Source organism: Rhea pennata, chromosome 23, assembly GCF_028389875.1.
Source record: "Rhea pennata isolate bPtePen1 chromosome 23, bPtePen1.pri, whole genome shotgun sequence".
Lineage (NCBI taxonomy): Eukaryota > Metazoa > Chordata > Aves > Rheiformes > Rheidae > Rhea > Rhea pennata.
The window spans coordinates 1,355,480-1,378,549 of record NC_084685.1 but is presented as its reverse complement, the minus strand read 5'-3'; the positions used below and the strand labels follow the sequence as shown (position 1 = coordinate 1,378,549).

General features: G+C 41.4%; 2 protein-coding genes across 6 annotated transcripts in view; both read left to right on the top strand.

The window, feature by feature from the left end:
- Positions 1–253: 253 nt before the first annotated feature.
- On the top strand, positions 254–1,096 carry ATP5IF1 (ATP synthase inhibitory factor subunit 1). The gene is made up of 3 exons (XM_062594088.1): positions 254–365; positions 450–562; positions 806–1,096. The coding sequence occupies exons 1-3, from the start codon at positions 276–278 to the stop codon at positions 945–947; spliced, it is 345 nt and encodes a 114-aa protein (XP_062450072.1). The 5' UTR covers positions 254–275; the 3' UTR covers positions 948–1,096.
- A 9,265-nt stretch (positions 1,097–10,361) lies between these two features.
- The window catches only part of HNRNPR (heterogeneous nuclear ribonucleoprotein R), a 28,139-nt gene continuing 15,430 nt past the window's right edge, over positions 10,362–23,070 (top strand). The window contains exons 1-5 of one of the 5 annotated variants that reach the window (XM_062594017.1): positions 10,412–10,564; positions 17,118–17,283; positions 19,542–19,660; positions 20,090–20,197; positions 20,939–21,052. In XM_062594017.1, the coding sequence (XP_062450001.1) occupies positions 10,490–10,564; positions 17,118–17,283; positions 19,542–19,660; positions 20,090–20,197; positions 20,939–21,052 (582 nt within the window). In that variant the 5' untranslated portion in view covers positions 10,412–10,489. Of the gene's footprint in view, positions 10,565–17,096; positions 17,284–19,541; positions 19,661–20,089; positions 20,198–20,938; positions 21,053–23,070 lie in introns of all 5 variants that reach the window. The other 4 variants (XM_062594016.1, XM_062594015.1, XM_062594019.1 and 1 more) reach the window with 4 other exon arrangements.

The window sequence follows — 23,070 nt, the reverse complement described above, 5'->3', positions numbered from 1 at the left end:
GGCTCTGCCCCGCCCCCGGGCCATCTTGCCGCGCGCGGTCACCCCTCACCCAGGCCCAGCCCTTTCCCCCGGGAGAGGGGCCCGTAGATTAAACTCGACGCGGGCGGAGCCGGCTCAGCAGCGCCCGAGGACCCCGCGGCGGAGGGCGGCAGCGCGCTGCCCGCCGCCGCGCAGCCGAGCGCGCCGCTGATTGGCGGGGCGGGGCGGCTGCTGCCCACCTCGCGGGGCGGGGCGCTGCGCGTCCGCGGCGCTCGCGCTCCAAGGGCAGCGCGGCCATGGCGGCGGCGGTGCTGCGCGGCGGCCTGCGCGGGGCCCTGCTGGCGCAGCAGCAGCGTGCCTGGAGCTCGGGCTCGGGCGCCGACCAGGTGCGGAGGCCGCCGGGAGGGGGTCTCGGGGTCTCCCCTCTCCCTGCTTTCCCTCCTCTCTCACCGCCCTCTCTCCCCTCACAGCTCGGCGAGCTGGGCAAAGGCGCCGGGAAGGGCGGCGGCGGCGGCGGCGCCATCCGCGAGGCCGGCGGCGCCTTCGGCAAGAAGCAGGCGGCCGAGGAGGAGCGATACTTCAGGTGAGCGCGGGCCCGGCCTGCCACAGAGCCTCCCGCGGCGGCCGCCAGCCCTGCGGGTGCGGCCGGCCCCGTGGAGAGGCCTGTTCCCTGCGCCTCTGCCGGCCGTTCCCCCCGCCCCCGCCCCAAGCTTTCCCCTTGTAAAGCCAAACCCTCCCCGCTGCGCCTTTCCTGAGCGGCTGCGGCGACCCCGAGGCGTGTGGACCGAGAGCCCTCAAGCCTCTTTGGTGCCGTGTTTTCCCGCAGGGAGAAGGAGAGGGAGCAGCTCGCTGCTTTAAGGAAACACCACGAGGAAGAGATCGATCATCACAAGAAAGAGATAGAGCGCCTGCAGAAAGAAATTGAGCGCCATAAGTATAAAATCAAGAAGCTTAAAGATGATGACTAAGCTGTTGCTGAATGTTGCTTGCCGTGTACAGCCAATCCTGATCACAGTGTAAAACAGTGTTGAAGACTGTATGCTTTGGCCAACATAATCCAGTTTTGTCCTGTTATGCTATGGCCTGCAAAAATGTCAAATAAACTACTTGATCTTTCCTTTCTGTTCAGCAGCTGTTTACTCAGCAAACTCCACTGGCTGGTATCAAACTGTATTGTTCTTTCAAAAATAAGAGTGTACTTCTGAGTAGGTAGTCCTGTACCTAACTGGGGGATTTTTTTTAGGTTTCTTTGAAAAAAAGAATGGCTGTTCATACTTAGTGTGCTAACTTTGTTGCATTTGAAGCTGCAAGGGAAGTGAGGGGGAAAAAAGTTAAAAAATAGTATCTGTTTAGAGACTTGTTCATATAGAAAGAATTTTTGTCTGAAGAAAACTGTCACTCTTTGTAGTGCAGGGAGAAAAGTGTTCTCTATTGAACTAGCAGAATACCTATGAAAATAAGATTCTTCTCATTACAGTTCATTTTTAGTGCCATAAACTGTGAAGAAAGAATCCTATCCTAATTCACAGTGGTTTCACTTGCAATGATGCAGGTTTCTGGAGCAAGACAGCTGAGATCCTGACACTTGCACCAGAATGTTCTTTTTCACAGAGACTTCAATTGCCAAACAATGTTTTTGTCTGTCTCCAGTTCTAGAGATTTGTTATCCAAGTCCCTTTCCAAAGAGGGATGGATTAAGATGAATTTTGTGCTGCAATAGTTGCTTCTGAGATTTTGACTTAAGAAATCCAACAAAAAACAAATGTCAAATTATCCACTGAAATAGTGTGCTCTTAAGGTGCTAAGCCCTGAAAAAGGGGGGATTGTATGAAATAAGAGTGGACAGGTAAGAAAATAGGCTTTCCTTGCTCACCTTAACTACCTTGTCTGTAAATACGGTTGAAGAGACTTGCTGTTTCTACCCTTTGTAGGAAGACATCTTATGTTACAAATTGTTACGCTGTGAAACCATGCAGTGAAGCTTGACTCTGAAATTATGTGGCTGGAACAGATTTTTCTGAAATGGCAAGAAACAAATCTGAGGCTTTGATATAGAAAGTGCTTTGACAAGGGTATGCCTTAGCTGTTTGAGGATGGAGTCACAGATTCTCCTGTGTTACAGTCTCCTATTTAATGAAAGCATCCTGCTATGTAGTAGACAGTAATTTTTAAACAAAGATTTATCTAAAATCTGGCATGTCTTCAAACAACTCTTCTCAAGGCTACTATCCTTCTCTTCCACCTGAGAAACAGTGCAACTAGCATGTATGTAGGCTTTTATTTGCAGAGTAAATGATAATACCGTGTCCTTCAGTACTAATGAGAAGTCCATGCCCTGAAACTCTTGTTTAAGGAAAACTGAGTGATCAGGTGTGGAAGAGAAAGGTTACTGTGTAAAATACTTCATTGCCCTGCTTGAGTCTGTAGGAGACAGTGTTTTGATAAGTTGTGCAGAGGATGTATGTAGAGCTATCTACGGGGTTTCTTCTTTTTAGTTGGGGCTGATTAAACAATGTTTCTGGCTCAGGTTAATATCTTCCCTGCCTCCCTGGGAATGTGAAACCTGGTGGGAAGAGCTCTTTCTTAAAAAGCAGTATATTTCAGTTTTCCTGTTTACTTTTTACCCATTTAAAAATCCTCAGGTAAGATGCATCTTTTTCTTCTTGAATCTGTGAATTGGTTGGCTCCTTGTAAAAGCTGTGAGGTCACTAGTGAGATGGCAGGATTGAAGAGCAATTTCTTACCATCACAGCTACAGTGGACTATGGAATAATTGAAATGAATATTAGAACAATTTTATTTTCTGAATTGAACAGATCAGGGCTTAAATTCATGCTTTCGTGATCCTACTCTGCATTTGTATGCATTTTTTTTCTTTTTTCTTGAAAGCTGCTGTTTCATGGATAAGCACCATTCTGTTGGGTGCAGTTGTTCAGTTTCTGTGTGTGAAATGGCTAGTGCTTTTTAACTTTTTATGGAAGGAGCTGAGCGGATGGTATCTGTGTGATGTTGTCTAACATCTATGCAATCTTTTGGAGAGTATGTTGCATGCTGGCATCCCACATAGGTGAAACTCATGTTTTTTGAAGAACTGTAATTCTTTGAGGTCCCTGCTGCTGTTTGCCAAGTCCAGTCCCAGAGAGTTCTAGTTCAGCTGCAGGGCTTTTGCCCGAGCCTCTGTAATGATAGAGGGGATCTGCTGGGAAGCTCTGTGGAGAGTGTTGTGGTTTGGAAAACTATCATCTATTTTGCCTACAGGAGAGGTGTTACAAACTCTGAAGATTGAGGTTCAGGTGTGCTATCCAATATCCTGCTACTCAGCGGAGAGCTTTTCTGGTTACGTGTGCTTGCTGAAAGACACCTCTTCCTTTCTTCATTGTGTTTCAACTTTGTGTGAGCTTCTAGGGGGGACTACTGTGTTGTGCCTGTGAATTGTGTTTTGGGCCCTTACTGTGTCTTTGTTCGTAAATCCATCCTGTTCTCTGGGGAGGAGCGTCCTGTTAGTTCACTACCTTGAAATCATCCTTAACTTCCGTTAGTTCATGGCAACAAAAGCAGTCCCAACAGTAAGAACAGACAGTTGTAGATCTTTACCAAAAAAAAAAAAAAAACCAAAAAAAAAAAACAAAAAAAAAACACTACAGAAATGAAAGGAAATCCACAATCTGTTTTCACACTGGAAATATGTAAGTATATTTTGGTAGGAGCCCTCCCTCATACTAGGGATTCAGCACAGTTGTGTGATCAGACTGCGGAGAGCAGAAGCCCCTTTCTGCAGCAGGGGGAGTGGCAGATGAATATAAAGCCATGCCTGCGAACTGAGGATGTTGGAGAAACTGAACTGATTTATTGATGCTGCTGTGTAAAGCAAAATGTCTCCTTCCTGCTTCCAGCTCTTCCCCTCCCTTGCACTGTGTCAAGCGGGAGACCTGTGGGAGTCATTCAGCCTGTTAATCCAGCAACAGTTTCTTTTTGTTTTTTTTTTTTTTTTTTTTTTGAGCCAATTTACTTTTTTGCTAGGTTAGCAAGTTGAAGGGCTTGCAAAGTCCAACAAATGCCAAAATCACTGCTGATCAAGTGCCAGAAGAATTGAGGAAGAAGGTGGGTGGATGCAAACAGTCTTATCCTGTCTCTTGAATTTACCTTCACTAAATCAGAAAAGTCTCTGTTTTTAACCAGCTGACCTGATAGATTCTGCAACCGTCTTATTACCAATGACTCCCTAATGCCTTGGGTAGCAATTGTTGGGTTTTAACTTGTGATGGGGTTTTCTTCCTGTATTTCTACTGACCTCTCTTTTTGGAGATTTCTAGGGAGTCCTGATAACCTGAATCTCCTTGAGACTAATTTGCTTTAGTTTAAGGCGGGAGATACTCTGGCCATTCCCAATGACACAAGCACTGTTTCATCTCCTTGGAGGCACAGATATCTTTGCCTAATAAAAGACCTAAACCTGACTAGTTAGCAACTCCTTGTTTCTACAAGTAGTGAGCCCCCCTCCCCCCCAACTTATTCACTCCAAAGTGATACTTTGAGCAACTGAGCAGTTACAAGTGCTTACTGCTGCTGCTCTTTATGCCCCGGTCCTCACCACACCATCCCATACCTTCTCTTGCACTGACTCTAGTGCTCTTTAAAACATCTTATGAACTGATTTAAGTGCAGAAACCTCCTCTGAGGTTAGGAAGGTGAATGAGTTTACTACTGGTCATACACTGCAGAGAGGTTCAAAACCAAGGTGGTTCAAACGTGATTTGGGTGAAACCTCTGCCTTTTTGGCAACAGTGAGTTGTTAAATCTTCTTGTGTAGTTTCACGATCAGTGCATCTCGTCACAGATAATGTGTTTTCTTCTACAGTAGTAATCAATCACTCTGAGTATACTGGATTTGAGGTGCTTTATTAAGGTTTTCCTTCTAGGCTTGTAACATGTTTTTCTACAGCTCCTTTGCCAGTGCTTGTGATGAAAGCCATAAAAGGCAGACAGATATGAAAGCTGTCTGAGTTCGAGCTACAGAAATTTGCAGAAGCATTTCAGCAACTAGAATATAAGGGACGTTTGACTTAGTGCACGTTTTTCTGATGGGTTTTGGTATCCTTGAGAGCGTTGCAACACTGTAGGATTTCTGACAGATTGTGTGAGCACTGGCCTGACTAGGAGCAAGCAGTTTATTGGTGCTTCAGTCATCTGCTTCCAAGGTCAGCAGAATGAGAGACATCAGCTGTGGACCATGGCCGTTTTAGTGCTTGTAGTTTGTTGCAGACTACTAAAACATTGCCTCCTATTTGTATTGGCACAAAAGCTGTATGAAAAAAGTATCTCTAGGATGGCTACAGGTCTCTGCTGCCCTCTTAAGGGGTGATTTCCTGGTAGCAGTGAATGAAAGTACAAGCAGGGGATCAAACACTTGACAGTGGAAGATTTTAAGGAGGATATAGATCCAGGCCTGGAGAAAGAAATTCCTGGATTCTGTGTTAGTTGAGTTCATAACGGGAGTTCTAAGGTCCAGTGTGACAGGAGAGGACAGGATACTTGTTTTTTAGATCAGTAACCCCTAACTGTGAGCTGTTTTGGAGCAATTTGCTGCTGAGTGACCAGACCAGCACTTGAAGCTGGTATCTGAGACTGGTAAGACTGTGAAGACGGTACTGTATCACCTTCAAACTGCAGTTATACAATAGGGCATAAAGAACTTATTCTTAGTTTTCCCAGTTTTACTGGATGGCATGGATAGCCCTCCCTCCTATCCAGTAGGCATGCTGAAGTCTCAGAGAAAGGGATTTTCTTCTTTTTATCCTGCCAGCAGTGGTGCCTCCTGGTTATTTGGTTGTTCTTCATGTTCCGACTGATCATATTTGTAGCACCCAAATACTCAACAGCCGCCTTACAGCCAAGATTCATGAAGAAAAAGCCTTGCTTCTCAGAGTGGTCCTTATGTTTCAATAAGATGCATATCCTTCCCTACCCCTAAATCCTCTGTCTGTGTCTCACTCCTGTAGATCACTGCCCAGCATTGTTCGGCTATGGCAGCAGCAGTGAAAATGCAATCTTTCAGCTGAAAACAAGCTGGTGATTACTGCAGCATGTAAGCATAAGCAGCTTCCCAATGCTTAATTTGTGCTGCATCCTGCACAAATCTGATGAAAATTCAAAAGAATCTTTGGCTGTGGGGCAGGGGCAGAAGTGATGAGAGGGGAGAGGGTCGGAAATCGTGACTCTAAATTGACAGGACCCCCTCAATCTGTTTGTATTTACTTGTATTACAATGAAGGAATGAATTCTAGTAAATAAAGTAGCCTGCCTTTGATGTATCCAAGATCTTCAACAAGCTTGTTTTAGTGTAAGGTGGCCAGGTTACCCACTCTTTGGGTTTCTTTGGGCTGTTTTGTTACTCCAGCCCACCCCACTCCTGAACAGACAAGAGGAAGGAGGTATGACAGAGCAAACACTTATATTTTAAATGTTCCTCCCCCCCCCCAAATCAATGATACTGTCTCTTGGTGAGGCAAAATAAACTTATGTGCAGAAAATAGCATGGTAATCCCGGCAGCACGGTTTCTTCAGGCAGCAATTTTCCGAGCATTTCCCTGCTTTAATGGTGTGGAACTTGCTGGGAGCTTCCTTACTTATAAGTAATGGCTGTAGATTTTATTTTTTTTCATTTTAGACAAGCCTCCTCTCAATTTGAACAAACACAGCAGAAGCACTACATGCAGAGAGCCACAGTATGAGAAGTTTCCTGGAGGCAGGCATATGCACTGCTCATTATCCATATTAGGTGCACGGACCATTCTTGGTAGGTCAGAATAAAAAACCTAAAGCATTGCAAAATGTCACGTTCCATAAACATGCTAATAGCTCACGTGCAAGCTACAGCAAAATCACTCTGTCATCTTGCTACTAATGTGGAAGAAAAGGAATTTCACTGTAAAACTGGCAAGAGAAGTGGCAGACTGATGGGAACAGGCTGAGCTCAAGTAAAACTCCAGTCCTGGCTCGTTGAAAAAAAAATTAGAAAATGGCAGCATTTTCTGCGTATATTTACGCAGATGTCGAAAAGAATACTCTGCTCACCTCCTTTGCAGGCAGGTTGCTCCGGCTTCATCTAAAGGCAGTGGACACGCGCACATCAGCTTCCTGCCAGCATCCACATTATAGCCAACCTGCTGTGCATGAAGAAGCCTAAGTTACACAGCAGGAAATCCTAAGGATTACAGGGTGCTACAAGGACCAGTGAAGCAATGATAGCCTTGCCACCAGGAGCTGGGGTCTTATCTCTCTGCTTCGTTAGCAACTGATGACCACAAAGACATCATGACTTTCTGAATGTCCATGGGGCAGCAAGATTTGTTGCCTGCCTTCCCAGATGGATGCAAACCACCTCTCTGCAGTAGAGATTAACCTTTTTCTTGATTCTAAGATGGTCTTTTTTCTGCCTTGCTTTGGCCCAGCGATAATTCCAATTTTGTTTGCCTCTGTTTAATTTCAGCCAGAGGTGTAAATATCACTGTTCCAGGAGTTTCCAGCAACATCGTTTTGAAATTACTCTTTGTCCCAGAGCACCTAGGACCTCTTTTCAGGCCCCATTTGCTGGCTGGCACTGGATTAACTCCACTACCTGCAGGTCACAGCTTGTTCCTGTCTAAGGATGTTCAGCGTTTAGATCTTTTTCATTTGAGGCTATCACATGGAGCGTGAGACCGGACTTGAACAGCTGCCATAGCACATGCAGACACTGGGGTGACAGTAGCTGCAGATATACTGGAGTGACATACCAGAACCCGGTCTGAAAGCCAAAGTGCTAGAAATATCTACAGCCAGCCTGAAGCTCTAGTACTTCTATAGCAGATGGCAACACAATAGAAGATACTCTCTTCTGAGGTCCAGAAGTCTCTTACTGTCAAACACTCAGAAGAAAAAAACCCCAAAACATTGAGACAAGAACCTCCACATGTGAAAATGGAGGGAAGGGTTATCTTCAAGCAGGGGCAAAGATGACTATGAGTCAGCACAGGCCAATAACCACAAACATACCAGCAGTTGTAGCTTCATGTTTAGAATTAGGTCAGATCCATTACAGCTAATGTATGTGCAGTGTGCAGATTATTTTCATGCTGTTTTTTTTTTCTCAAGAGTAACAATGATTCTATCATTGCATGAATCAAAGCTCACAGACCTTGTCGCAGCAAAAATTATGAACCGGGCTGCCTGATTAAAGCAGTGTTATAAAGGAAATAGTTTCAGTGATCACATCAATAGTATCACATTCCAGTGAAAAAGTAACAGTGCTAGATCCTCATAAGAAAAGTGTGGTGGAAGTGTGGCAGCTTAGAGTTAATCCATGTTTAATTACAAATTCCATCCTATGAACACCAATTTATGACTCCAATTATTAATTTTGTAGCAGAAAAATAGCATGCTAGACTCTTGTACTAGCAAAGGCATGGCAGGCTTAAAACAAAATCAGTATTGATTTTGGTTATGAAGTAAAAACTACAAAAAACAAAACAAAAAACAAACAAAAAAACCCTCCACCCCACCCCCAAACCCACAGCGTACTACTGCTCACCATTACCTGCATATAATTCATTACCCACAAGAGGCTTGGCAAATACCCATGCAGAACAGATGAGAGTTTCAGAAGCATCTGTAAAGTCTTTATTTGGCAACAACTATCCTAGGAATTTTCCTGCTGTAAGATTTGGTAGTGCTTAGCAACCGAAATTATTACATTACCAAAGGTGTACATATCTCAATATAAATTCTGCTATAGTCCCATGTTCAGTTGTCAGCTGATATATATCCAGAACTCTGTATTTCACCCCTAGATGCTACCTTATAAAATATTTCGAAGAGCTTTGTAGAACATTAAGCGCCACTGAAATGACAGATGTGCATGTAAACAACCCTCAATTTGTCTCAATTTTTGTGCTATGAGAACTACTTAAACATATTATGACTTCCAGGCAGATCAACTGCTGCAGTGAACCTGTATGGATGAAGCAATGAAAGATTTTATTGCCTTGCATCTTCATGCCACTGTAGACCCTACAGTCAAAGAAAAGCTGTCACTGCTGCCAAATTTGCAGACAGAACTCAGAGCCGGTGCAGATTTCACAAGAGAACAAGAATGTCTGCCACAGGGCAGGTTCAGCAGGATAGACTGCTCACTTCTGATATCTGTATGAGTTCACTTCTGACCTCCAGATCAAAAAGCTTCTTTCATTTACATCAGCTAACACAATTTTTATCCATGTTTCATGTCAGGGTGATGGAAATAGCACACTTAAGACATTGCAGATACATGCAGTCTTCTAAAGAGTCACTTTGTTGCTATACTGTTGGAATGACCTTCTCTGAGGAGATGAGAGGCTACTGTTTATTTACCAGACTTAAGAGGGATGGTTCACCTGACTATCTATATATACAGACCCTCTGGGTTCACTTTCACACAATAGTCTGGGACTCAGCTTGACCTCATGAAGCACCCAACACTTCTTTTCATGTCACGCAGCTGCAGGCTGAGGAAACTGAAGACAGAATCCTGAAACCAGGATTCTTGCTGCTACATACCTCTCCAAACCTGAAGCCAAATCTATTAACAGCCTCAGGACTTGGCAGTAATATCAGCAAAGGCTGGCTCTCCAGTAAAGCTCATCAGTCTTTCCTGGCATGACTGAAGCCCACAGTGGCTTCACCTGGCAATAAAGAAAAAAAACACTGTAACAGACATACATTGCTGTGCTGAAGCTTGTGCTACCCTATCTAGCTTGTAGGGCTTTACTAGCTAGACCTGTACAGCCAAGGAAAAGCTACTGGAGCAGCAGGACATTCCCACCACCTGCGTGGCGAGTTTTTTAAGGTAGAAAAAGCAGTATTTGCACAGAAAGCACAATTTCACGAGAAGCAGCCCGAGGTAACCTCGAGGAGAGGCAACACCAAGGGGCCCTGCGCTGCTCACGCACGAGGCAGGCCTCAAGCAGGGCCGCCAGGCACAGGCGGCGAGCACAGCTCCGGCCCGGACCCGCACCGCGCGGCGAATTCCTCACACGCCGCAGCGCCGCGGACGACGCCCCGCCGCCGGGGGCGGAGCCCGGCCGCCGCGCGACGGCCTGGCGCGGGGCGGGGCGGGGCGGGACAGCGCTGCTGCTGCTGCTGCTGCCGCCGCCGCCGCTGCTGCCGCTGCCGCCGCCGCCGCCGCCGTCGTCGTCGTCGTCGTCGTCGTCCGCACCCGTCCCGCTCTCTTTGTTCGCGAGAGCTGCGGGCGGCGCTGCCCCTTTAAATCCTCCCAGCTCCGGCCCTGCCGGCCCGCCGGGCTGAAGGCGCCGCGCGATTGGCTACAGCGTCTCCCTCTCATCGGCCTCTGGGAGTAGCGGCGCGACCCGCCTCGCGCTCCTCATAGGCGCCGCCGGCTGCCTGTCTGGAGCGCGAGTTTCTGAGTGGGTGAAGCAGTGGTCCCTGGAAACAGTTCCGGGAAACCCCGCGTGTTGCCGGGGTCGCGCCGCCGTCCATGAGGAGAAGGAGGAGCGCGCGCCATTTGCCGTCGCTGCTTGGGCCCGAGCTGCGCCGCGCAGGCCCCGCTCCGGTAAGTCTCTGAGGGGCGCCGGTGGTGTTGAGGGGCCGCATCGTGCGGCTGGCGGGCCCTTGGTCGGCGGGGAGCGAGCTCGCGGGTAGGCCCCGCGGCGGGGTGGGCAGACGCGGGCTCCGCCTAGGCCCGGCGTTGACGGAGGCGGGCTTGGGGCGCCCGCGCCGCGTAGGCGAAGCGGGGCTGGGGCGCCGCTCGGTTGCTCGGGCGCGGCGTACGCTGCGCAGGCCGTAGCGGGGCGGGCGCTGGGGAGCGGCCCGGGGGCGGGCCCTGCGGCCTCGGCGGGGGGAGGACGGCTCGACGGCCCGGCGCGGGGCCTGCATGGGGAGAGCAGCGCGGCCGGAGGCCGCTCTGGCTCCGCCCGGCCGCGCGGATTAGCCTTGCATGTGGCTGGGGAGGAAGCGTGGTGGGAGCTGTTCTGGCGGTGCTGTATACGATGGCTGTTGTGCGTCCCTCTGTGCTGGGATTCAAATCCCTTCTTGATCTCCTCTTGGGCAGTGCGGAGAAACAGCATTTTAACAGCTTGGACGCCCTGATAGGCAGCTTTCATGGTTACTGCTCGATCTGTCCCGCATTATGTGTGCGGAGATGGGGGAAAAAAGATTCTGAGAGAAAAGGTATTGCTGTTGCCACCACTATGAATAACTATCTCCGAAATCTTGTGTAGCGGATGTTCTGATACTGCTGGCTGTAGGGAGACAGAACTGCACTGCACCTTATCACAGCTCTCAGGTTGGCACTTAGTACTTTGCTTGAGACAGTAACGCTTGCCAAATACTCGGAAGGAAAAACTTTCTAGAACCTTATTGCAAGGACATTGTTTTTCTTAAATGTTCTTTACTGAAAGATCTTTACCAAGTCTTAAATCAAGTCTTGCTTAAATACTTTTTTTTTTATTTAAAAAAAATACTTCTAGTTACTGGATCTTAGCAGCCTTGTTACCTATTAGTTCTTGAATATGGCTAGTCATATACTTAAGCTGTACTGGACTATGCTTTTGTCTGTGAAGATTGGATTCCACCCCCTGCCCCACCCAGATACTTCCTAAAGGATCCCACCAGCACTGATATCACTGTGCTGCAAAGGGAGTTAATGTATATGAAGTTATCTCTTTTTTTTTTTGAGATTATTCTTTGTATAAAACTGAATTATTTTACGAGTATTCTAAAATTAAAGACCATTTAAACAGATTTTTACATCTTACGGTGTAATTTCCTTATTTATGTAAACTGTAGTGTTTGCAAACTAGCAGCAACTTTTTGATAATTTTGTACTTTAGAAACTCTATTTTCCATGAGTTCTAATATCCTTACCTCTCAGTTTTCTGTCTAGATGTGATCCCTATTGGGGTATTTGAGCCTCCCAGTAATACTCAACTTAATAGTTTTGCCAAAAGAAGCAATACTCTCTGCTCTCGTAGAAAAGGATCTACAAAACTGTATAAGGACAAGTTTATCAGAATTATGCTCACTTTTGTTGAAGTGTTGTTTTGAACTAGAATGTCGTGCATGTTGTTCTGTACAGCCCAAACAACAAGGTGAGCTATAAATGGCCAGTTCCAGGAGAATAATTAGAGTATGTAGATTTTATAGTTCAGGTTAGCAAAATGCAGTAGGTACTGATTCAGTCAGTGCTGGATTTTGATGGCACCAATGGCTCTTGTGCACATTGCTAACCTGTTGTGAAAAAATCGTCTCTTGATGGAGGGGCTGTTTATACTTGTATAGATACTGAAGCATAGTTTTTTGGGGGCTGTGCTGGTATTTTGATTAGGGAAATGATGGAGGTTCTCTCTCTTTTTTTTTCCTTTCCTCTTTTTTTATTTATTTATTTTTTTTCTTTATTCCATGGAGTTATGGAATTAGAAAGACAAAGCTGTCTTGAAGGGGTGAGGGTGCTAATTACTCATTGTTGTAGTCTGTCAATGAGATGTTGGTAAGAAAGCTTTGCTAATGTGTAAAGGCCATTACTTCTAAAGGTGTGATAACTTCAAAACAAGTCTTCTCATGTACCATAATAATGCACATTTTCCTATAACATAATTATTAAATCTATTAGCACACTTTCTGTGATTCAGTAGGTTGTGGTACGAATGAAATGGCTATAATGCTCGCACAAAGAAACATGAAGGGATATGCTAGTCACTTTTGTGAACAAATGAGTTTTAATAAACTCCCTGTTCAGTTTCCTAATCTAAGAGCCTCTCTTTCCCTTGCTTATATGCTTCTCATCTTTGAGTTTTTACAAGAACCTTAAATGCAAGACTGATGATAATTTTCTGTGGACTAAGTTTGTTTTCTTGAGGTTCATTTAAAAAAAAAATCAATCTAACACCTCCCCCCCCCCCAAATTCTATTTTTAATTCAGTATAACTCAAATGGTTGTTTTTTCTCTTTAGATCTGCAGGCTATGTACTTGATAGGAGGATTAGGAACATAAACAACTTGAAATAGCTTTGATGCAGAGTTTTTATATATGACTGATTTATGCTTCCTGTCTACCTGACCTGAACAAATACAGTGTATTTCCTTCATGAAATCAAAGTTGAACAGTGAAAAGCTAGAAGCACTATTGTTGGATAATCACTGCAAAGTTGGTTATGATAGTTTAAACTATTATTGTCCCTCTGCCAGAAATTGACATTTCTGCTTGTTTAAGCTGTTACGAAGCATGTTTTGAATTAACTAGACTGATTTTATAATTGATTGGATGGAATTATGCTCAGATAGTCTGAGGGTGGCAACCTCTATTAGAGGGATGATAATAAAAATAGGGAATAGTACATCATTGCTGTTTCCTCAATGATTGTCTGATTGGGGCTGAGATCAAGTTTCTGTTTTCATATGCCATATGCTGTCATGGTCAGGTGTATGTTAATTAGTATTTTTCAACCAAGAAAAAATTATTTGAACCATTGGAGTTATTTAAGCAAGGTGGCGGGGAGGATGATTATTTCTGGTTAATTTAGAAGCACCTGTAGTTCTTACCCTGCTACTTGTCATATGATTAGTTCTTAAGAGAAGATCTAGTCACTTGGCGAATTAGTCTTTCAAGATGTAGGATGAGCAGAAGTTCCAAGCAAAATGTATTGGATGGCTAAAAATATGTTTGAATATCATTCAGTGTTCAAGGCGTTTAAAACGTGTTGTTGGCAATCTAACGTTGCCCACAGTATGTACTTACCGCTGCTCATTTGGTAAGCACATTTTTATGTACGTGCTTTTAAATTCATCCACTTCTGCATGTTTTTAAAAACAAATGCATATTCCACACATACTAATATACATGATCCTTTGCTATTATCTGCACTTAAAATCTTTGCAGTTCAACCAGTCTCCCTCTTTTTTTACGTATTTGAGATGCTTAGTGTACATGAAAGGGTCTTGAGTGCAATATTTATATACAAATAGATTTTTGCCTGCATGTACATGCTTTTTTCTGTGGCCTGTTACAAGCTGAGTAGCATGGATGTAAACAGAGATACATATCACTTCCTTTTTTCTTTCATAAGTTTTTTTTTTGAGAAGCAAAAATATTAATAAAGTCTTTGTATATGTGTGTTTTTACAGATAATGACTTTTTTCCTGAATTTTATTAGCTACATCTGGCTCACATTATCTAGAGGGAGAGTTAAATTATCTTTATCTTTTCGTATACTTTCACTCATGCATCACTTCTGAACTCAGAGTGCAGATGGTGGTGTTGTAAGAGATGTAATTTTACTTGTTGGTGATGATTCACGACGAAAAAAAATTGCTCTAATCTTGGATTTCAGGGCAAGCTTGCATAGCCAGCAGAAAATATATTACTATAGCTGTGAAAAGGACTGTATTTCTTCTGGGTTCTGTTAGGACTTGAGTGTTCTTCATAGCTGTATCACTTTCAGAATGTTCTAGAGTAAAATCTTTAAGAATTTCTTGTTAGTTAAGTTTGTGTTACAGGAAATAGCTAAAAATTTGTGCACTACTTAACTTTGTGGGATGGTGAACATGCACTTCCTTTGACTTAAATCCTTTATGAGGATACTAATTAGCTAAGCCAAAACAAACCATACATCTAGTAAATTAAAATGCTGACAATTTAATTTACATTGTATATTACTACATAGGTACATAGACAAACTTCAGAAAGCGTTTGATCAGCTGTGGTGCTATGTAATAATCAGGTATTTATGGCATTACATGTAGCCACCATATACTAATGTATGTTTGTAGTGAAGGAAATGAAGCTATCTTTTCATGCCATTAGGCTGCAAATTTTGTCTGTCACAAGTTTGAGTTGTTGAACTGCAGATGAGGTTTTTTTTTCTGCTTAGAAAGAGTAGCTGTCAACCTTGTATTCAGTTATAAGCAAGATGGAACATATTTAGCAAGGCTAAATTTGTAGGAATGTTGACACTTGAAAACTAGGTTGGTTTCACAAAGAGCACAAATATGTTCAGGTAGCATCACGAAAAGCTATTGTAGCTTAAAAAGTATGTAACCGTTTCAGATAATCATAATACTAAACAAACATGTTTTTTTAAAAAAAGTAAAAAGTTCTCTTTCTTTCTCCCTCCCCCCCTCCCCCCCAGAGGTGTATACGTAAGTGATTTTTTAAGAGGTAACAAACAGGTGAAAAAAAAATCAGTATTATTTTTTGTGTATATTTTTCTATCCATTTGTAAGAAGAGGGATTTAGAACAGTATTGTACCTTGAGCGTTTTCAATTTAACTAAACTTCGCTGCCCCACACTGTTTAAAGTTTGAGATCTTGCAGAGGCTCTCTGGCAAGTAGACATCTAGCTGATTTTGTTTTCGCTGATTTTTCTATCTGTATCTATAGAAACTTTATGTTGATTTAGTGTTTTGAGAGTTCAGTTAACACTTTTAATCAGGATTGTAGTCTTCAGATAGTGTTTTTTCTTCCTGTAATTAGCATATAGTCATGGTTGCTTTTAAGTAAGTAATTTTCAGTTTTTAACTTAAAGTGATTTGGTTGGAAAGCAATTTCTCCTGGTCAAAAAATGGGATGCCTGTGTATGTGTGTATGCACATACTTTGTGTGTGTGTATGTGAATACATACATAAATATATGCGTGTGCCATGTAGCTACAGAAAACTTTGTATCTTTTCTTTCCATTTGCATATTGGAGAGTGACATCTGATAGAAAAATACCATTAGGTTCTGTTATGGCATTCTAAAGTTGCCCTTCAAGTCAATACAGTTTTAGAAAAATCCACTACTTTCCTGTCTGGTGAAAAAAGTTTTTTGTTCTCTCTCTCTCTCTCTCTGTCCTTCCTGCAGCTTGCAAATCTTCACCCAAACAGTTCATTAGCTTTAGTTTAGAAGGGATGAATGTACAAAGTGACTGTTTTAGGTGTGGTTATTTTTGGAGGCTTGTTCTGCAGTAGAACTATTTAGCATAGTAAATAGCTTGAGGCTTCAGCGTTCTAAAAAAACTGTTCTTGAATCATCTTCATATCTGTATTCCAGTACTTACTGCGTTGCTCCTACCATGCTGCATATACCCCTCTGGTTATCATTTTCACTGCTGATCGTTTACTTCTTCCCTATCTTTTAAAGTCTGAGCCTCATTTCATTTCTGAACTTAAGAATTGGTCATCGTAATGTTCTCTGTTGGGTAGTTGAATTGCCTCTTGTCAGCCTTTTTATTTAAGAGTACTATATATCTGTTGGCTGGCTAATTGGGAAATTGAAACTGTTTTTAATCAATTGGGCAGAGCCCACCAGAATTGTCTGAGAAGATAGTTGTGCACTTTCCCAGTGCACATATTTGCGATCAGTTTGTTAATTCTTGCATCAAGTTTTTTTACATATATGAGAACTCAAGACGCTGCAGTCATGGCTTCCTTTTAAACCAGTAAGTTATAGATTTTTAAAAAGTTGCTGTGATTTGTAGAGTTTCTATTTGAATAAATCTGAAAGCATGGAAACAGCTCAGTAGTAGATTGAAATTTCAATGTGCTTCAGAGTGCAGCTTTTACTCTTTATTGAGTTCTGTCAGTGTTGTGAGAAAGTGTTTGACTAGTTTTATATAACATGTTGGGTTTGAAGGAAGACATGGCAACAAGCTAAGAAAGTGAAAATAAGCAAACAAGTATTGACATTTTGATGTGTTAAGCTACCCTGCAGGGCTATATGTTCACTAAATTTTATATCGTTGTTTTAAAACTGGAGAAATGGGAGATGAAAATAGCACTAGCTCTTCTAATTCTTCTTTAAAGGATGTTATATCGTATCCCAGTACTTTCCAGCTGCTATGGTAACCAGTGAATTTACTGATAATGAGCAGATAAAGTTTAGACATTGCTATGTACATGAAGTACATTTAAAAAATAATGTGAATTCTTCCATGTACATTTTCCACAGTATTAAGGGTTGTACTTTCTTTTGAAATTTAGATCAGCTGCATCCAGAAAGTATTAAATAAAACTTTTGATACAGGTCATTTGCAGCATGTATACAAATTAGTTTAGATAAATCATGCATTGTCCTACAAACTAGTTATTTCTGGCTTATTGTAATATAGCTCCTGAATTTTTTCCAGCAGCATAATAAAATGGCTAATCAGGTGAATGGTAATGCGGTACAGTTAAAAGAAGAGGAAGAACCAATGGATACTTCCAGTGTAACTCACACAGAACACTACAAGACACTGATAGAGGCAGGCCTCCCACAGAAGGTGGCAGAGAGACTTGATGAAATATTTCAGACAGGTATAATATGCATTTCTTGTTTCTGATTGGTTATGAAAGTGAGGGCATACCATTTTCAAATTTTTATAGACTAAGGTTTTAAAAAATCATTGTTTTTGATCTGTGTAGCTCTGAATGTTTTGCTACTTTGACATCCCTAAAGGCAAATTGGGTTTGACACTGACTAATTGCTTGACACATCCTTAGTGTTGTATGTGATATCTTAGTTGCTTTAGGGCCCAGAGCACTAGTTTGTTAGAACTTGTCAAATAAAGATGTGTGTTTGAGCATACTAAACTGTACATTTTTTTTTTCTTCAGTCCAAATCATCATTTTGCTTTTACTTTTCTACTGTCAACTCCTCACAGTGGTTCTTAAATCCTGAAAGGCTGGATAGGTGACTTAGGGAAGCAACTAGCTTGTCTTGCCTGGGACTACATTTGAATTGAGTCTGCCTGTGGATTTTGTGTTCTCTCTAGTTCTGAGTGGACAGTTGAATCCATGATGGTTATTACACTGAAGTGTTCAGTTTGACACAGACTGCTTTTTGACAAAGTTTAGGACTAAGCTATCTAGCAACTTGAGTAATACCTTGCTGGTAGCAAGTGGTCTCTGCAAGTGCCAGAGAGAAGGCTTCTCTATAGAAAAATGTTTTTCTATTTTGTTTTTGTAATGCCCTTATTTTGTCCTGTAAACAGAAACTTTCTTTTCCTCTTTAGAGTGTGTTCTGTGAACAGATATACAAGATGCAGTAGAACTGCTTCCTGTGTTTATCTTGAATGCCTTGGTGGCAAGATGAGTTTTTGTTGAAGAGAGTCAAAATTCCACTGACTTAAGGCAGTTCAAAAACAATACTTTATCCATCTTCAGTGTGATATTCTGGCTCACATGGATGATGTCTTTTGGAAGTCATACACAGTGAGCTTCATCAAGCCTTTGCCAGCTTTTATTGGCTGTAGACATGCACTTTTGAACTTGATCATGACAATGTGCACTTGATGGTTTGAGAGTAGGTGTAAATACCTGAGCAGAGGAACTTGTGGGGCTCTAGCTGTGTTGCAGTTATGTTGTGTTGTGAGGAGTTTTCAAAGGAGTTAAAGCTTTTCAGCCCAGAACCTGACTACTTAGTATAATTCTGTTGCATGAGCAACTTATGACAACATTTATTCACATTTCCTTAATACCAACTGAAGATATTTGCATTGTGCAGGGGTTTGTCAGTGAAACAAACTATTTTTGACACCAGAGCTAAATTTGGGACTGAACTTTGGGTTTCTTAATCTGCTGAGGTCTTACCTAAAGCATACAGGTGCCTTCCAATATGCAGGATCACTTCTGAAATGTAGTCCTTGGGCTTGGCACTACTGTGCATTTTTATATTCAAGTCGCAGTTAAGTAATCTGTGTATTCTGAAGATAGAGTTGTTGCAAAGTGTGTGGAGCTCTTGATTATCTGTCCCTAAATTTCACTCTGTGGTTTAGAAAGTGTAAATCTTAACGTCTACAGTTCTCATACTCCACAGCACACACAAGTACATTACCAAAAAAACAATAAACCATAAAGATTCTTAAACTGAAAAAAGTGCTTCGGAACTAGTCCAATGTTTCTTGGGGGAGACTGCACCTGTAAAATTAACATTAGCCTGTTTGGGTACATAGCAGGGCTCGAAATAATACCTTTTTGAATTCTGGCTGTTGAACTGCATGGACAACAAAACAAGTTTTAAAAAAATAGACACGTAAGAAGTTCACTGATTTTTGCTTTCTAAAGCTGGAGGAAAGAGTGAATAAACCATTCTACTTCCTAATATATTGTGGGATAGCGCTTTGTAAGTGTTTAATTCTCAGTCAGGTGGCTCCTTTTTCACATAGGATACATGTAATGTTCATGCAATAGTTTACTTTAGAACAGCTCTGTTCAAGAGAAGGAAGCGTGAAATTGAAATTTATAAATCTACTAGAAGTGAGCCAGAGTTCATTATTTCAAACCCTGATGTGTAACATTGTGCAGCAGATTTGATTCCCAAATGTTCAAAAACTGTTACACTGGAGTATAATCTTGCAATTCAGTTAGTGCTTAGGTATATACATTTTAATTTAACTTTTTCATTGTACTCATGTTCTTTCGTATGCTTGTGTAGGAATATGTAATTGATATTAAATGTATAATTCTCTATTGATATGGAACGTAACTTGTTTGACTTTAAAAGCAAACTGCATAGTGCTTAGTTTGTATGAAATTAAATAGAAATCTGTAACTTCTTTATCTTTAACTTTTAGGGTTGGTAGCTTATGTCGATCTTGATGAAAGAGCAATTGATGCTCTTAGGGAATTTAATGAAGAAGGAGCCCTCTCTGTATTACAGCAGTTTAAAGAAAGTGACCTGTCGCATGTACAGGTAAGGTGAGAGCTCCAGGAGTATGAGCACATAAGTATAAATAGTGTCCTGACACTACTCACAGGAGAGTTATTACTTAAAAATTCATTCGTGTTCCTATATTCTAATACTTCAAACCCAAATAACAAGCCTGTTAAAAATTGCCTTAAATGTGTAGGTATTTGAGTGCAAAGCAAAAACTCTCAGATGGTAAAATGAGCGTGCTATTGAGCAAATAAGGTAAAACTACTACTTGGAAGCTGATAGTCTTTTCAGTTGTATAAGTTTGTTCAATTAATTCCTTCAGAAATTTTCTAAAGAATTCTTTTGACATTTTATTTGTTGCATTGGCTTGATACAGTGATCTCAACAGTATGGAGTGTAAGATTCGGTGGATTCCCAGGGCTTTTCATACACACAATTGAATTACTTTATAAATTGTATCTACAGAACAAAAGTGCATTTTTATGTGGAGTTATGAAGACCTACAGGCAAAGAGAGAAACAAGGAAGCAAAGTACAGGAGTCAACAAAGGGACCGGATGAAGCAAAGATCAAGGTAACATTTGGCGGGGAAAAATATATATCTATATATTTTTTTTTCTATACCAGAGAATTAATGTATTACTTGTACACAGACTGAAGTAATTTTGGATGTCCTTAAAGATCACCGGTATTACCAGAGTAAGTGTGTTCATGTTTATGCTTTAAAGAAATTTATGCAAGATAGAAATTCAGAAGAGAGAGTGTCTCCTTGTTTGAAATGCCAGTCTTATACAGTTACAGAAATGCATAAACTTTGTTTTTACAGTCTTTACCTAACATTGAGGTCTGCTTGAGAAGATTTATTTTCATCTTAAAATGTAAAGTTCATATGAGCTTCTAAAATTAGTATGAGACTTATTGACAGCTCAGGAAGATTGAGTCTATGTTAGTTAGAATTTTTTAGTTATGCAAAACTTAGGTACAAAGTAGATGGGAAAAAATTGCTTGGTGTTTTGGAGTGTTGAAGGTACTTGCACAATGTTAAAGAGTAAAGCAGCAAATAAGAAAAAAGAAAATTGGTTGTTTCCATTTACCTCCGTCAATATGAAACTGATTTTGCTGTTTATATGTAGTTTCTTATATCTCATTTATATTTGATCCAGACACGCTTTGTTCTAAAGTGTGGCAATGAGCAAGTAAGGAAGCGTTTGTCTTGGAAAATGTTATTTTATTCTTGATGTTTTTTTTTTAACATTCATTACCTCTACCCCCTAACTAATGTGACTTTTTTTCTTTCTTTTTTACTTTCCTCCAGGCTTTGCTAGAGAGGACTGGTTATACTTTGGATGTAACCACAGGACAGAGGAAATATGGAGGCCCTCCTCCAGATACTGTATATTCTGGTGTTCAGCCTGGTATTGGGACAGAGGTTAGTATACGTAGACTAACCTCATTGAAATAAATTATATTGCAAGTGAAAGTTTAAAGCATTGTAGAGAAAAGTGCGCTTCTGTTTTTAACAAGTGTTTCTTGCTTCTGAGTAGTCTGTAGAAAGCAAGATAATAGGTTGGTGGAAAATGCAGGTGGAGGATGCTGGGGAAGGCTACACAAAATTTCCTAAAACATAAATTAGAAACTTCATGGTCCAGCTTAACATAGCTTAATAAAATGACTAATGTAGGTATTAGCTGTATATCTAAAAGTGTAACTAACAAGTATTTGGCTGTTATTCATAATGAAAATACAATTTGATGGACAGCAGCAAAGATTATTTCATGCAATGTGCTGAATGTGAAAAAGACTTTTCAGTATTGTGTAAAGGTACCCTTATACAAAGTTTTGAAAAGGGCAACTTACATTACTAATTATTAGTGAATGGTTTATTTGCATTTGCTTCAGTCTGTACAGAAACATCTGTGAAGCTTGTTGATACTGAAACTATCATGCTTTACAGATGCCCTTAGTACAATAGTAACCATGTCCTAAATTGCGAAACAAGCTGCACAGACTCTCCTTTAAAGTTTTGCCTTTTTTGTGTTCTGGAAAATGGTTTATGAGTCTTTAACAAATTTTGTTATGTGCCAGTGTTATTATGTGCTGATAAAAAAGCGTTACTTAAATGCACTATGCCTGGTGACTGAAAATACTGGATTGATGACTAGATATTTTCTGTGATTAGCATCTTTAGGAAGTCACAGGGAAGAGTATGAAGCTGGCTAATTTATTGCGCTACTAGCGGTATGGTTTTATTCTTTTAAATTGCAGGAAGTTTGTTGGAACTTGTGGAAATTCCCCTAAGATAAGGACATTAATGCTTCTCTGATGAATCAGCATTAGAGTCTGTAGCAAAAGTGAACTGACCATTTACAGAAACCATACTTCTACCAAATTAATTTAATCCTAGTGTTCTGCAGGATTATTTTGAGACTGCTTCCTTTAGGAATACTGCTCAGTTTTACTGGCTGAGGTGCTGAACACCTTGTCTAAACTGGTGTATACTTTATTATATTTAGGCTTAGCTCTTGCTGTTGGATTCCAAGACATAGTACTCAACCTCTTAAGCCTGGTATTACTGTTTAGCAGACAAGGAAGGCATGTTCAAACTCCTGGAGGTTATTGTGTGACAGTTTTCCATGGCATGAGATTATTTTCTTTTAAGCATATGACAACCTCTTCTGTCTTATCCTCAGCACTTCCAGTCTTATAGGTGCGTAAATGCTTCTTTTCCCTATTTTTCTCCGCAATATTGGAAAAGACATAAGATAGAGTCTTTTAGATTGTGGCAGTGAATCTTTTGTCTGCAATTTATTTTGAAGAGTGTTATAGCTCTCGCAGCTTGCAGCAGCTCAGATACGTTAATGCCAAAACTGTCACTGATGTCATTAATGGCAAACCTCTTCTTAAGGGTACTCAAATGCTATTACCAATTTTGACAAAATGCACACTAGGTAAACTTTTTTAAAATTACACAAATGTATGGAGTCTTTCTGCTGTAAATATTTGTATATGAAATGATTTTCTAGCTCATGAATGCTAACTTTACTGTTCTGTTTTCTGGGCTTAGCTAATAGAAAAGGGTTAGCTGAAGGGTTTAGCTAAAGAAAAGTATTGCAAGTGTCTGCTAACCTGAAATGCAGAGATGTACCTCTCTAGACTATGTTTTATTGGGGAGCTGCACTGCTGCAATTTTTATCTTTTCTGACTTGCTGCTTTCCAGTGTGAGTATACATGCTTGCTACTCTTCTGTGGACAGATTTCCCTGCCAGTTTGGCAGATGTACTTTTCATTGTTCCTTTATTTGCTGGCTGGGTTTTCTGCTGTTTTAGTAAAATTTAAAGCTTAATCAGCTGACAGAACGCTCTGAGCCTAAAAGCTGGCGTAAGGTAATCAACAGGAGGCTGTGACTGAATGATGAGGATCATGAGCTGTTACTGTTGCTTATGAAAC